The 15,035-nt window shown below is 40.9% G+C and overlaps 1 protein-coding gene across 1 annotated transcript; it reads right to left on the bottom strand.

Moving 5' to 3' along the window:
• Positions 1–3,348: 3,348 nt before the first annotated feature.
• On the bottom strand, positions 3,349–14,070 carry LOC115191670 (uncharacterized). The gene is made up of 9 exons (XM_029749499.1): positions 13,997–14,070; positions 8,474–8,561; positions 8,329–8,379; positions 8,155–8,211; positions 7,712–7,762; positions 7,348–7,426; positions 5,103–5,228; positions 3,946–4,073; positions 3,349–3,753 (listed from the first exon to the last, which is right to left on the bottom strand). Exons 2-7 carry the CDS (start codon positions 8,532–8,534, stop codon positions 5,153–5,155), a joined length of 375 nt encoding a protein of 124 aa, XP_029605359.1. The 5' UTR covers positions 8,535–8,561; positions 13,997–14,070; the 3' UTR covers positions 3,349–3,753; positions 3,946–4,073; positions 5,103–5,152.
• Positions 14,071–15,035: the final 965 nt, after the last annotated feature.

Raw genomic sequence — 15,035 nt, 5'->3', positions numbered from 1 at the left:
GAAATGGTCGGTAATCTGTTTGTTAACTTGGCTTTCGAAGACCTTAGAAAGACAGGGTAGGATAGATATAGGTCTGTAGCAGTTTGGGTCTAGAGTGTCACCCTCTTTGAAGAGGGGGATGACCGCGGCAGCTTTCCAATCTTTGGGAATCTCAGACGATACGAAAGAGAGGTTGAACAGGCTAGTAATAGGGGTTGCAATCATTTCGGCAGATCATTTTAGAAAGAGAGGGTCCAGATTGTCTAGCCCTGCTGATTTGTAGGGGTCCAGATTTTGCAGCTCTTTCAGAACATCAGCTATCTGGATTTGGATGAAGGAGAAATGGTGAGGGCTTGGGCGGGTTGCTGTGGAGGGTGCCGGGCAGTTTACCGGGGTAGGGGTAGCCAGGTGGAAAGCATGGCCAGCCGTAAAGAAATGCTTATTGAAATTCTCAATTATAGTGGATTTATCGGTGGTAACAGTGTTTCCTAGCCTCAGAGCAGTGGGCAGCTGGGAGGAGGTGCTCTTATTCTCCATGGGCTTTACAGTGTCCCAGAACTGTTTTGAGTTTGTACTACAGGATGCAAATTTCTGTTTGAAAAAGCTAGCCTTAGCTTTCCTAACTGCCTGTGTATATTTGTTCCTAACTTCCTTGAAAAGTTGAATATCACGGGGGCTATTCGATGCTAATGCAGAACGCCACAGGATGTTTTCGTGCTGGACGAGGGCAGACAGATCTGGAGTGAACCAAGGGCTATATCTATTCCTAGTTCTAAGTTTTTGAATGGGGCATGCTTAATTAAGATGGTGAGGAAGGCACTTTTAAAGAATAACCAGGCATCCTCAACTGACGGGATGAGGTCAATGTCATTCCAGGATACCCCAGCCAGGTCGATTAGATAGGCCTGCTCGCAGAAGTGTTTTAGGTGAACGTTTGACAGTGATGAGGGGTGGTCGTTTGATTGCAGACCCATTACGGATGCAGGCAATGAGGCAGTGATCGCTGAGATCTTGATTGAAAACAGCAGAGGTGTGTTTGGGGGGCGAGTTAGTTAGGATGATATCTATGAGGGTACCCGTGTTTACGGATTTGGGGTTGTACCTGGTAGGTTCATTGATCATTTGTGTGAGATTGAGGGCATCAAACTTAGATTGTAGGATGGCCGGGGTGTTAAGCATGTCCCAGTTTAGGTCACCTAGTAGCATGAGCTCAGAAGATAGATGGGGGGCAATCAATTCACATATGGTGTCGAGGGCACAGCTGGAGGCAGAGGGTGGTCTATAGCAAGCGGCAACAGTGAGAGACTTGTTTCTGGAAAGGTGAATTTTTAGAAGTAGAAGCTCGAATTGTTTGGGTACAGACCTGGATAGTAAGATAGAACTCTGCAGGCTATCTCTGCAGTAGATTGCAACACCGCCCCCTTTGGCAGTTCTATCTTATAAATGTTATAGTTAGGGATGGAGATTTCAGGGTTTTTGGGGGTTTTCCTAAGCCAGGATTCAGACACGGCTAAGACATCCTGTTTGGCAGAGTGTGCTAAAGCAGTGAGTAAAACAAACTTAGGGAGTAAGCTTCTAATGTTAACATGCATGAAACCAAGGCTTTTAAGGTTACAGAACTCAACAAATGAGAGCACTAGGGGAGTGGGAGTGGAGCTAGGTACTGCAGGACCTGGATTAACCTCTACATCACCAGAGGAACAGAGGAGAAGTAGGATAAGGGTACGGCTCAAGGCTATACAAACTGGCCGTCTAGCACGATCGGAACAGAGAGTAAAAGGAGCAGGTTTCTGGGCACGATAGCATAGATTCAAGGCATAGTGTACAGACATGGTAAGGTAGGATTTGAGTACATTGGAGGTAAACCTAGGCATTGAGTAATGATGAGAGAGATATAGTCTCTACAGACGTTTAAACCAGGTGATGTCATCGCATATGTAGGAGGTGGAACAACATGGTTGGTTAAGGCATATTGAGCAGGGCTAGAGGCTCTACAGTGAAATAAGACAGTAATCACTAACCAGGGCAGTAATGGACGAGGCATATTGATATTAGAGAGAAGCATGCGTAGCCAAGTGATCATATGGGTCCAGTGAGTGGTTGGGCTGGCTGGGGACACGGCGATTCAGACAGTTAGCAGGCCGGGGCTAATAAGCTAGCAGTTAGTAGGCCGGGGCTAACAAGCTAGCAGTTAGCAGACCGGGGCTAGCAAGCTAGCAGTTATAAACTGAGCACTGGAGTAATCTTAACCCCAGACAAACTATATGGAGGTTGTATTAGTCTCAAGATCTTGTGCAAAGTAAAACGATTAATTTCCAGTAGATCAAATATGTTTATTGTTTTTACCACAGATATAAAATGACCAAGACAATGTGATCCGCTGCACCATCGAGAGCATCCTGACTGGTTGCATCACTGCCTGGTATGGTAACTGCTTGGCCTATAGCCCAGTACATCACTGGGGTTAAGCTTCCTGCCATCCAGGACCTCTATACCAGGTGGTGTCAGAGGAAGGCCCTAAAAATTGCCAAAGACTCCAGACACCCTAGTCATAGACTGTTCTCTCTGCTACCGCATGGCAAGCAGTACCGAAGCATCAAGTCTAGATCCAAAAGGCTTCTTAACAGCTTCTACCCACAAGCCATAAGACTGCTGAACAGCTAATCAAAAGGCTACCTGGACTATTTGTATTGACCCCATGCCACTCCCACCCCTTTTTACGCTGCTGCTACTCTGTTATTATCTACGCATAGTCACTTTACCTACATGTACATATTACCTTAAACGCGTGTTACCTCAATTACCTTGACTAACCTGTGCCCCCACACATTGACTCTGTACCGGTACACCCTGTATCTAGCCTCGCTACTGTTATTTTATTGTTGCCCTTTAATTATTATTTTAATTTTTTTTACTTCAGTTTATTTTAGTAAATACTTTAACAATTATTTTTCCTAACTGTAACTGTATATAGCCTCATTATTGTTATGTTATTGTGTTACTTTTTATAATTTTTTAACTTTTGTTTATTTGGTACATATTTTCTTAACTCTTCTTGAACTGCACTGTTGGTTAAGGGCTTATAAGGAAGCATTTCACTGTAAGGTCTACTGTAAGGTCACTGTATGGTCTACACCTGTTGTATTTGGCGCATGTGACAAATACAGTTTGATTTGTAAGCGACGTTTTTTACCATTGCGTATTGGAAACCCTCTTATCCAAATAGGGCCGTTAAAACATTCTGTGCCAAATGTCCCATTCAAACACACCTCTATCCACACCCTTTGTTAGATTTAACAGCCTTAGCCAAGCCAAAGACAGGCTCAATAAAGACTAAATAAATACATTGAAGATTTTCCAGTCTTTCAGTCATCTCAAACCTTTTCTCATCCCATTTTATGCTGTCAACAAAAAGCACCCTACCCATGTTGTTATATTGCCCCTTTTAAGAGCCAGAGATTATCGTAGACAATACTGCCATCTTCCAGAAAGTACTATGCAATGTCATAAAGTACTTAAAAAAAAATATTACAGGAAAACAATACAGGTTGAGGTACATAAATGGGCAATTACATTTGAAATTGCATCACATTTAGCCCTTTGGCGAACACTTAAAGTCACTTACAGTCAGTAAACAAAGCACATGTTGAAAGCAGTTAGAAAAGGTGTCAAGCAATTAGCAATATCTTCGCAATGTTGACTAACAGCGATAGTTGTGCACGCAGATGAATGGGTATTGTGTGCCACATCCAAGGTTCCTCCACCCCTGGCCCACTACAAAAAGACAAACAAAAATCGTAGTAATTTTATCTGGCATATTTTAACACGTCATACAGTTCTGGGACCAGATTACCTGTCATTACTTTTCAGGTAACATCATACTAATTTGAGTGTTCTGGATTTACATTTACTATGTTACGTCTAGTCCATGAGACCAGGCTGAACATCTTTAGGTTCATGTCTTACCAGCAGATTGCAGGTACATGCAGGAGTTGCCGGTTGCAGTGCTCTGGCTGTACCAGTTGGTGTAATACATTCCTGAGCGTCGATCCACATCCAATATCCCGGAGTAAACAAAGAGTCATAAGACTTAGCTGCAGCATGTGAGAGCAAAATTGCAAGATTATGTTGTAATACTTTTATTGAATCAAATGGCTGTTTTTTTTGCAACAGACTAGAGGGTTCTTATAACTCTATTGTGAAATGAAAGTGGGCCTCTGGGAGATAACACGGACAGGAGATTTACGATGTCTTTTGGGTGATAAAACCTAAAGAGACCGCATTCCATAGCATGAGTTAATGTTTCTGTTCTATATAGTACCTGGGAGAGATGACCCCAGGGCCAGACCTGGTCTCTACACCAAGATAACTGTTTTTACAGCAGATACTGTCTGCTGTGAATTATAAGTTTATTTCATACTAGTCTTAACCTTGTGAACCATTTAGGTTGAAAGGGGTGTATCTTGGCTATAAAAGGCCTTTGTACTTTTGTTTCGGGGCTCTCAACGAATCATCTGAGGGTGATTCGTAGACCATCAATTGTTATCTAGGGTGGCAGGGTAGCCTAGTGGTTGGAGCATTGGGCTAGTAACCAAAAAGTTGCAAGTTCAAAACTCTGAGCTGACAAGGTACAAATCTGTCGGTCTACCCTTGAACAAGGTAGTTAACCCACTGTTCCTAGGCCATCATTGAAAATAAGAATTTGTTCTTAGCTGACTTGCCTAGTTATATAATGGTAAAATAGAAAAATTATTGTAGAGCACTCAACTGATTAACTTCATAAGTGTGTGTTGTACTGACCTGATCCCTTATTAATTAATCCATGAAGAAATATTTAGTTTAAGTATAGCTCTGATTTGAGTGATAAGTTTGTCTTCCCTCATTTGATAGTAAAGAAATTAACCACCACAAGCTGCACTGCTGTCCCTTACCACTAACCGATCTGATATAATACCTAGCTGCATGATTAAAATATCAGAAGCTTATGCTGAGGCACAGAGTTTCCTGTTCTTGGAGGGGAAAACTCTAGGACCGAGAATTGTTTCTGGTCAGGTCCCTATGTCGAAAAACTTGGGGCCCTGCTTATGCTTAGATGGAGGAGGTTTTCAGGGCGACCCTTTCACCTGGAGGTAGAATCCACAGATCCAGGCGGTGGCTCTGTTGGCTGTTCTGGTTATCTGTTGCAGGTAACGATACTCGGGGGAGGAGCTGGCGGAGGCCAGGCTGGCGTCCAGTTCATTGCAATGTTCCTGAAAGAAGAGCGGGGAGGCGAGGGGTGAGACACGTGCACACACTCACACAGTAGGCCTGCACATGAACAAAAGGGTTGAGCTCCCTCGTAGTGACATTACAGTATACAGACACAAACGCACATACATTTTTAAAGTGCACAATCTGCAGTCATAGTAACTAATTCACGTCAGAGTGGGGGAGGCGAGGGGTGAGACACGTACACCTAATGGTTCCTAATTGCACTTTTTTATTTAATTTTAAATGTAGCCTTTAGGCCTATTCAAATCCAGATACGTCTTATTCGAAAGACATAACCTATAGAATAGGCTAAACATTTTCTGTCAAACCTTGAAAGACTTATTTGCACTGTTTATTTATTTGCACTAATTTTGGTTATTTTCGTAGGGTACTTATTTAATAAAGGTTAAATAAAAATAAAAAACAAAACACATTAATCAGTAATAAGGTTCGCAATCAGCTTTCTGAATTGCCCTAGAGACACCAGAACATCCCATTTAAGAACATGTTGATTATGATTTACCTAACTCAGTGGAGACCAAAGTAATTTCCCGTTAGCCATCCCGAGACCGGATGTGGTAACTCGTATGTGTAAGGTTTAGTAAGGATGTTAGGTACAGTGGGACTTTTCGTAAAAGGGCTTCAGAAATGAAAACATAGCAATGTAGATAAGCTACATTATGTAGGCCTACTATAATAGCAAAGTATGCTTTTTCAAAATGACTGTGCGTTTGTATGTATATAGACTATTAACATAATGAAAGAGAACAACGTAGTGTATAAAGAGCGGCGAGCACTAAAGCAGCGCAAAATGTCAGATAGGCCTAACGGTGTTTTTTCCCTCTCCTCTCCAATGTTGGGTGGTCATGGGCCTTTAGGCTAATCTTAATTTCCCCTTCTCTCCCCAATCCCCATTCGATTTGAATGTGACTTGTTGGCCTAGGAATAACCTACTCTTTCATGATCAACTATCGAATGAATATAGTCTATAGGCCTAACGGTGTTCTATCTCAGAAAGTTGTTTGCTAATAGCCTTGATAAAACGTAGTAGCTATAGTAATAATGAAAGAGAGAACAAACGATTGCAAGATAGACTAATCGAATAGGAAGTTTAAACAAACCTGGTAGGGCTACGTGTGTTTAGGCTGCTTGACTAAAGTGACGGAAAAATTCCTTTCTTAACCAATATTATAAGCCTACACATAGACTGCTGTCCATAAAAGTTGCAGGTGCCTAAACGTTACTTTGACAAGTTAAACGTATAATCTAATATTTTGGATAATATTGTCGGAAGTGTTTATGCATGTCCTTGAATTGCGCAACGGGCAATCGGGTATAAACCCTCGCAGCATCAATAGCAGGAACAAAAAATAAATGAGTCTGTCGGAATTGTCTCACGAACAACTTTATTTTCAATAACTTACAAATTGTGCATTTATATATAAAGTCAACAATAATTAGATAAAACGAATTATTATTTAGCCTATAATATTCTTTATAACACTGAATTGGCTTCGGCTAAAAACGAATAGGCCGATAATTATCCTTTGGCTATATGCCTTTTGCCTACCTAACTGTAAAAATCCTAAATACAATCAGATAAAACAAATCGATATTTATAACATACTTCATAACACTTTTTACAAAAATAACATTGGCTTATGCTAAAAACGAATAGGCTTTAGGACATGCATTTTGCCTATCGAACTGTACAAGTACTAAATAAGCCTACAGGCGTACAAGTTATAAAATAAATATAGCAGCCTAAATTAAACTAGACAAGTCAGTTAAGAACAAATTCTTATTTACAATGATGGCCTAGGAACAGTGGGTTAACTGCCTTGTTCAAGGGCAGAACGACAGATATTTATATTGTCAGCTCGGCCAACGCTATAACCACTAAGCTACCTGCCGCCCCGTGTTTTTCTTTTTGCTTGCATTTTGTATTTATGAGCCCTGCATTTATGTAATTCAGGGCTCATCTATAAAAGGGACCTCGGTCTCAGTATGACTCCCTGATAAAATAAAGGTTAAATAGAATAAAATAGTTATGAATTTATGTCAAGCTTTTAGACGCTTTAAATAGGCCTATATTAAATTGAGAAGTGCATGAATTACCAGGACCGAGGATTGTTCACAAACATGTAACACTTGGACTGGTAGCTGAACCATCCGTCAGGGCAGAACCTGCGTGCCGCTGTGAAGACGAAGATAAAATACAACAATTATTTGACATCGTAATACCAAGGAGTTGATATTGACAGGAGTATGAACTTTGATCTCATAATATAAAACATGAAAGTGCATTTAGTCATACTGGTGTTTTTTCCCTCCCTGCTAACAGAAAACCAAAAAACACTTGTCTTTCGTTGCGTGACCATGCATTGCACAATGTACAATGTACAAAAAGTCCGCAATCGTAGAACCAGTAAAGGTGATAGTTGTTATTTTACATCATTCACCATAAAAGGTGTCAACATACCTTTAGGTGCCACAGCCACCTCTTCAACAGCCTCAGTCTGTGCATCCTCCTCTGGAAAAGCACAAACAATAAAACAGTATTCAATATTACTATTTAGCCACCAGCAAATCACTATGTCAGGGAGTTATAGATACTATATAAATATGTTTGTTTTCATAGGTATATTTTATAGGTGACAGGTAGTTAAAATCATTTCTTTCGTACCTATGTGAAGTCTGACAAAACAGAATGCCTCAAATATAATTTATCAACAAATGAGGCACATAATACACAACACAATCTCACACTCACTTCGTGCAAATATGTACAAACAGTATTTGCAGCAGATTTCAATGTGAGGTAATTGTAATTGATCAGGAAATAGGGTGACGCTCAAATGAGGTGATGCTCCACAATAGACATTGATGCTCCTGCTTGATTAAAGCCCACAGAGAAGAACTGACCTGGGCCGTCACTCAGCTTCTCTTCTGCTGCAGGAGCCTCAACCTCAACAGCCTCCTCTGTAGAAACATGGAACAAGGAAATCAATTTGACTTTCATTCAACTGGGAATTGGGAGAGGTGTTGATTCAGTGGTCTATTACTGCTCTCAATACAAACATAATTAGAGCTACAAACCTGGGGCACTTTTTGGCTCTTCTACCGCCACAGCATCGCTCTCCACAGGAACTTAAAGGGAAAAACACAACTATTGTCATTTTTCAGTAACAATGAATTACCCTGTGCTGTATTAGTGACATTGTTGAGTATTTGGCTGTCTTACCTGCTGCTGCCCTAGCAGAGAGGGCGACACAAAGTAGTGCAAAGATGATCAGAACCTTCATGGTGGTGATGATGGTGGTGCTGCTTGTCTGGATGAAAAGGGAGAGAACGTGTTGGAGAATCAACTAGAGAGAATGATACACAATCATTTCAGACTATCACTAGACAAGAGTATTTCCCCACACAAGACAACTGTTGGTGCTGACATCTTCAGGACAGGAATACCGGTTTACTTAACGGAGGAATAAACACACATGTTCATCATTGGTGTCTTAACCAGAACGGGGGAAAATGCACTTTTATTTATTTTCGCACATGCGCAGTCATACATCTCTCATAGGGCATGACTGTACCAGTGTAAGAACACAACTCAACAACATATTAGTCCACATGCCAACACCCCCACTTGCTCTTATACTGTACAAGTCGTATTCAACCTAACTTTATCAACACATTTAGCTTACAGTTATTCATCTCACAAATGTCAGTTTATATTCCAAACATGTAACCCAATAATTTTTCATTTTTGAACTTCGTTACAGGTTTAGTCAAAACATCTGCAGCCATGTCTGCCGTTGGACAATATTCAATACTTATTTTACCATCACTGAGTGCAGATCGAATGAAATGATATCTGATGTCGACATGTTTACATCTCTGACGACACACTGGGTTCTTTGACAGAGCAATTGCACCTTGGTTATCTTCAAAGATTGTTACTGGTGTATATTGGCACTCACTATCCATCTCGCCCAATAACTGTACAAGGTACAAACTTTCTTGTGTAGTAGCAGCCAGTGCCATGTACTCTGCTTCACATGTAGATAAAGCTACTGTTGGCTGCTTCTTAGACCTCCATGAAATGACAGGTCCACATTTAGTTAAACTAAAACAATACCCTGTTATGCTTCGTCTGTCACTTTGATCTGCTGCCCAATCAGCATCACTATATGCTATGAGGTTGAGTTTTTCCACCCCCTTTTTGTAACACAACTCCTGATTCATTGTTCCCTTCAAGTACCTCAACACATGTTTAGCTGCTATCCAGTGTTGCTCTTTTGGTTCTGATAGGTATTGTGACAGCTTGCTGACAATCCAACTGATATCCGGTCTTGTACATGTCATCACATATATCAAGCTGCCTATCACTTCACGATACCTTTTTGAATCAATAAGTTCACCATCACCATCAAAGTTTGGTTTTTGTTCACATGGTGTTGACCTTGTTTTACAGTCTGACATACCAAACCTTTCCAGTATCTTGGTTATATACCTTGTTTGGTTCATCGTTATTTTCCCTTCACTTTGTGTAAAATCAATGCCTAGGAAATGTCCAAGCCTCCCAAGATCTTTCATCTTAAATTTTTCACGTAACATTTCTTTTACACTTGTGAGTGAGTCACTATCACTAGCAGCGATAATTAGATCATCGACCCAAATTATCAAAATGATCCTTTCTGTTGCAGTTTGTTTGTTATAAACACAGTGATCAGCTGGGTTCTGTGTAAAACCATTTTCACTAAGGTGATCATGCAACATTTTGTTCCAGTTCCTTCCTGACTGTTTCAGGCCGTACAGTGACTTGTTCAGTTTGCAGACTAGTTGCTCACCTGTATCTGACCTGACTTCAAAACCCTCTGGTTGCTCCATGTACACATCACAGTCAATAGGAGCATGTAGATATGCTGTTTTGACATCCATCTGATGTAACTCTAAGTCATACTGAGCTGCTAGCTGCATCAAACAGCGTACTGATGTCATATTTGCAGTTGGAGAAAAAGTCTCCTTATAGTCTATTCCTGCCACTTGACTATACCCCTTTGCAACATATCTTGCCTTGTATGTCTCAGTCTCATCTGAATTGTTTTTGACCGAATAGACCCACCTGCCCCCCACTGCATTTTTACCCTCTGGCAGTGTGGTTAATGTGAATGTATCATTTTCCCTAAGGGAATCCATCTCCTCCTTCATAGCAGTAGCCCAAATCTCTGATTTTGGTGAAATCATTGCTTCTTTGAAGGTTTGTGGTGCATTGCACATTACTCTGTAGCAGTAGTCAACACTAGGTGGTATCTGGTCATCACATTTCACTTTACACTCATAGTCTTTTAAGTACTGGGGTTTCTTCCTCGCTCTGTCTGGATAGCGTGGACTCTGACCATCTGATGTCTCAATTTGCACATCTTGTGTCTCTTCTGAGTTTTGATCTGCCATCTTGGCTTTCGGCATGGGGTTTTCAAATCTCTCCCCATGAAGATCATCACTGATTTCCAAATCTGTCTGAGTTTGGTGTTCGACTACACCTTTTGTAACACACTTGACTAATCTGTTTTTAAGAACTTTCCCAGTGTCTGGGTAGTAGACTAGGTATGCTGGACTATTTTTATCATACCCGACAAAAATACCCTTTTCACATCTTGAGTCTAACTTTTTCTTGTTCTGTCTATATGCATAGCAAACAGATCCAAATTCTTTCATCTTTGAAAGATCAGGCTTTCTCCCAGTAAACATGTAGTGTGGAGTCTGTCCTACACGCTTATTGTAACACCTATTGCGAATTACTGCAGCAATCATTACAGCATATGTCCACAAGTTCTTTGGTAGGTTGCTTTCAAGTAGCATGCATCTTGCCATTTCGAACAATGTTCTCCAATTTCTCTCAGCCGTCCCATTTTGATGGGGTGAGTAAGGGGCTGAAGTTTCATGTCTTATGGCGTTCTTACTGAGCAGTGACTGGAACTCTTTGGCTGTGAATTCTGTGCCATTATCTGACCTGACACACTTTATTTTCCCATAAGGGGCCACATCAGCAATAAACTTCTCAGTAGCTTTTACAGTATCACTCTTTGCTTTTAGGAAATACACAAAAACTGCCCCTGAATAATCATCCGTAAATGCTAGAGTATATCTGAACCCATCTTTCGCCTCTGGCTCAATAGGGCCAGCCAAATCAGTGTGCACAAGCTCAAGAGCCGCTTTTGCTTTTTCATCAGGCTCTCTGTTTCTGCTCTGAACAAATTTTCCCTGAGTGCAGATTTCACAGTTGAGGGTAGATTTGTCAATCTTACCTGTGATTTTCATTCCCTCTGTCACATTTTCTAACTTTGACACATCCTCAAAATTACAGTGTCCAATAATTTTGTGCCATGTGTGAATATCATAGCACCCATGACATCCATCATCATATTCATCACTTACAGTGTTAAGATAGTAAAGTCTATCGTACTCCTCGATGTCAAAAGTGGTACCGTTCTTGTGGATGAGCTTGTTACACCCCTGTCGAAATTTGACTGAAGCTCCGTTGGCTGTTGCTGCTTTAACAGAGAAAATGTCCTGTGGAAACGACGGCACGTACAGCGCCTTCATCAGCGTTGTTTTTACCCGACGACCCGTGTTGTCTCTCAGGTAAACCTCCGCTGCACCTCTCCTCTCCGCGACACCATTCGTTCTTGTTCCGTCAGCCAGCTCCACGGAATGTTTTTCCGGTTTGAAAGTCTCGTCAAACTCCTTAAACTTCCCGATGTCCGTGACTATATGTGACGTTGCTCCCGTATCAACCATCAGCCCTTTCTGTTTCAGTCCACTAACCTGACAGTCACTTATTCTGAATGCAAATGTGTGGCTTTCAGCATCTGTTGCTTGTTTCACATTGTCTCTTCTTTTTCGTCTGCAATTTGCGTCAGTATGAGTGGAGCTCTTGCAAAAACTACACCACTTTCTCCGTTCTTTGCGCTCTCCAGTAACGGTACATTCCCGGGCCTTGTGCCCTTTCTGGCCACAGTTGAAGCAGGTTATCTCGGTCCCTTTATCTCTCCCTCTTGGCCAGCTAACTTTAATGTTACTTGCCTTCATCACGTTGTCGTCAGTGGAAATGGCGCTAAACTTCTCGGTGCTTTCATAGCTCCTCAACTTGGTTTTGAACTTGCCAAAAGTTGTCGGCTCGTCACTCTGCGTTATGTGGATGGCAAACGGCTTAAATGATTCGGGCAAACCTTTCAGAATCATTGCAATCAACAGCCCGTCACTTAAAGTCTATTCAGCATTTCTCAGTGCTGTAATAGCCGTCTCAGCACGAATGATATAGTCCGTAACACTTTCGTCAGCGGCTTTCTGAAGAGAAGTTAGTTCAGTGTAGAGGCTAATCACACGTGGCTTCCCTTTACCTGCATAACGTTCCCTCAATATCTTCAACGCTTTTCTCCCATCATCTGCTGCTTCTCTCATTATCAGGGAAAGGCTTTTATCATCCAAAACCTGTATCAATTCGGCGTAGGCTTCTTCATTTTTCTCTCTGTCTTCTTCATCTTCATCCACGCTCAATATGGCGGCCTTTAGCCCAAGCAAACGCAAGTGCCCCAAAAACTTTGTCTCCCATAACTCGTAGTTTTTTTCATCTCCGTCGAAATATAATCTATTCCATCGGCTTCCATGTTCCCTCCTGGGCCCATAACCTGTTGGTGCTGACATCTTCAGGACAGGAATACCGGTTTACTTAACGGAGGAATAAACACACATGTTCATCATTGGTGTCTTAACCAGAACGGGGGAAAATGCACTTTTATTTATTTTCGCACATGCGCAGTCATACATCTCTCATAGGGCATGACTGTACCAGTGTAAGAACACAACTCAACAACATATTAGTCCACATGCCAACAACAACCTTAAAAATCTAGCTAAAAGTGCATCACCACCACAGTAGATACATACCGTAAATTCCAGACTATAAGGCGCAACTTTTTTCCCCCAGGCTTTGAACCTCGCGGCTTAAACAATGACCCTGCTAATATATGGATTTTACCCGCTTTCAAAAAAAAAATACAAAAAAACCCCCACATTCTGTGACGTGCTCAGTTTTTTGAAGCATGAAGCTTTCATTAGACCAATGAAATTGCCGAACGGGTTAAGGTCAAACAACTTTTTTGTTTACTGTTTCGATTAAATCGAGCGCTCTCAAACTTCCCATCATTCTGATTACGGTAGTCATTTTGTCACCCTCATCATGGCAAAGACACGGAGAAATGCATATGATGCAGCTTTCAAGTTGAAGGCGATTGATCTGGCTGTTGGAAAAGGAAATAGAGCTGCTGCACGGGAGCTTGGTCTTAATGAGTCGATGATAAGATGTTGGAAACAGCAGCGTGAGGAATTGACTCAGTGTAAAAATACAATTAAAGCTTACTGCTATTTTTTGTATTTTTTGTTACAAGCCCTGTTTCTTCAAAGCCTATTTATTTTTGTTACAAGCCGTGTTTCGGTAAAGCCTTTTGTTACAAGCCGTGTTCCGTTAAAGCCTGTGTAAAGTTCATTTGTTTCAATGTACCGGTAGGCACCTGCGGCTTATAGACATGTGCGGCTTATTTATGTTCAAAATAATATATTTTTTAAAATTCAGTGGGTGCGGCTTATATTCAGGTGCGCTTAATAGTCCGGAAATTACGGTACATCTAAACGGAGAAAGGGAGAAAAAAGAAGCCAAGTTGAATGAGTCGACACTCGGGAACAGACACTATAGGACTCGTACCTGTTGTAGTAGGTAAATCACTGTTGTTCTCCTCAAGTACTCTTCCTCAGGTAGGCCAGTGATGGAATGATGAGTGGAAATTTCTCCGCTGTTTATGTACTGTTCTGTCCAGCAGGATTTCACTGACGCACGTGCTGTGAATTACGAAACAGCATTGGATGTTGACGGTTTATGATTTTGTATTCATAATTCAGATGAAAAATGCCATACTAGGAATTCAAATACAGCATTTTCAATGTCAGCAGAACATGGCCAGCCTCTGTGTGAAGGTGTGTTCCTGTAAGAGATTGCAAAATAATACAAATGTCCTTATTGTGATCATGTATGGAACTTAGCCAAGGAAGTCACGTTTATTATTTCCTGACCATAAACCATTTCCTTTTCATCCAATGAGTGGGTCAGACATGAAAGGATTTAGTTTGACTTAAATTAAATACAAAATAAAAGCAATATCATCAATGTCAATATAATACCAATATCATTATATTATACATTTTATATATACTATACGGCTTTGTGTACGTACTTCAGATCTGATTTCAAATTCAAATACAGCATTTATCAAGGACAAGTCCCTTTTTGAAGGTGTGTTCCAGTAAGTGATGACAAAACCATAATTGTGATAAGGAAATTGTAAACATGGAAAATCAATACGGACATGGATAGATTCAATTTACAGTACGTTTTTCTCAGCACTATTGACCTTGAGATAACGTAGGGCTATGTTCGTTTAGTTATAATCACTTTATTGGTCTTTTGCAGCGATTTGTCTAACATTTACAGTCTCTCCAATTTAAAGCGGCAATCACCAGTTGAAACAATAACAAATCCTAGTCCCCGCCCTGTTCCTGTAAAAAGCTGAGGGATGGGGTTGTAAAAACGTCACCACTCTGAAATTGACCTTCCATCATCAAAATGATAGTTTTAGCCATGTTTTGAGGCTATATAGTGTTTGTTTATACTTACTTTATTTACAATCATTGAAGTAAAACAAGCTTCTATTTTGGATTTTGATGGGGTACGACAGTTGACCTAAACT

Source organism: Salmo trutta, chromosome 4 (genome assembly GCF_901001165.1).
Source record: "Salmo trutta chromosome 4, fSalTru1.1, whole genome shotgun sequence".
Taxonomy (NCBI): domain Eukaryota; kingdom Metazoa; phylum Chordata; class Actinopteri; order Salmoniformes; family Salmonidae; genus Salmo; species Salmo trutta.
The sequence above is the reverse complement of the archived record's forward strand: the minus strand, read 5'-3'. Positions and strand labels throughout refer to the sequence as shown.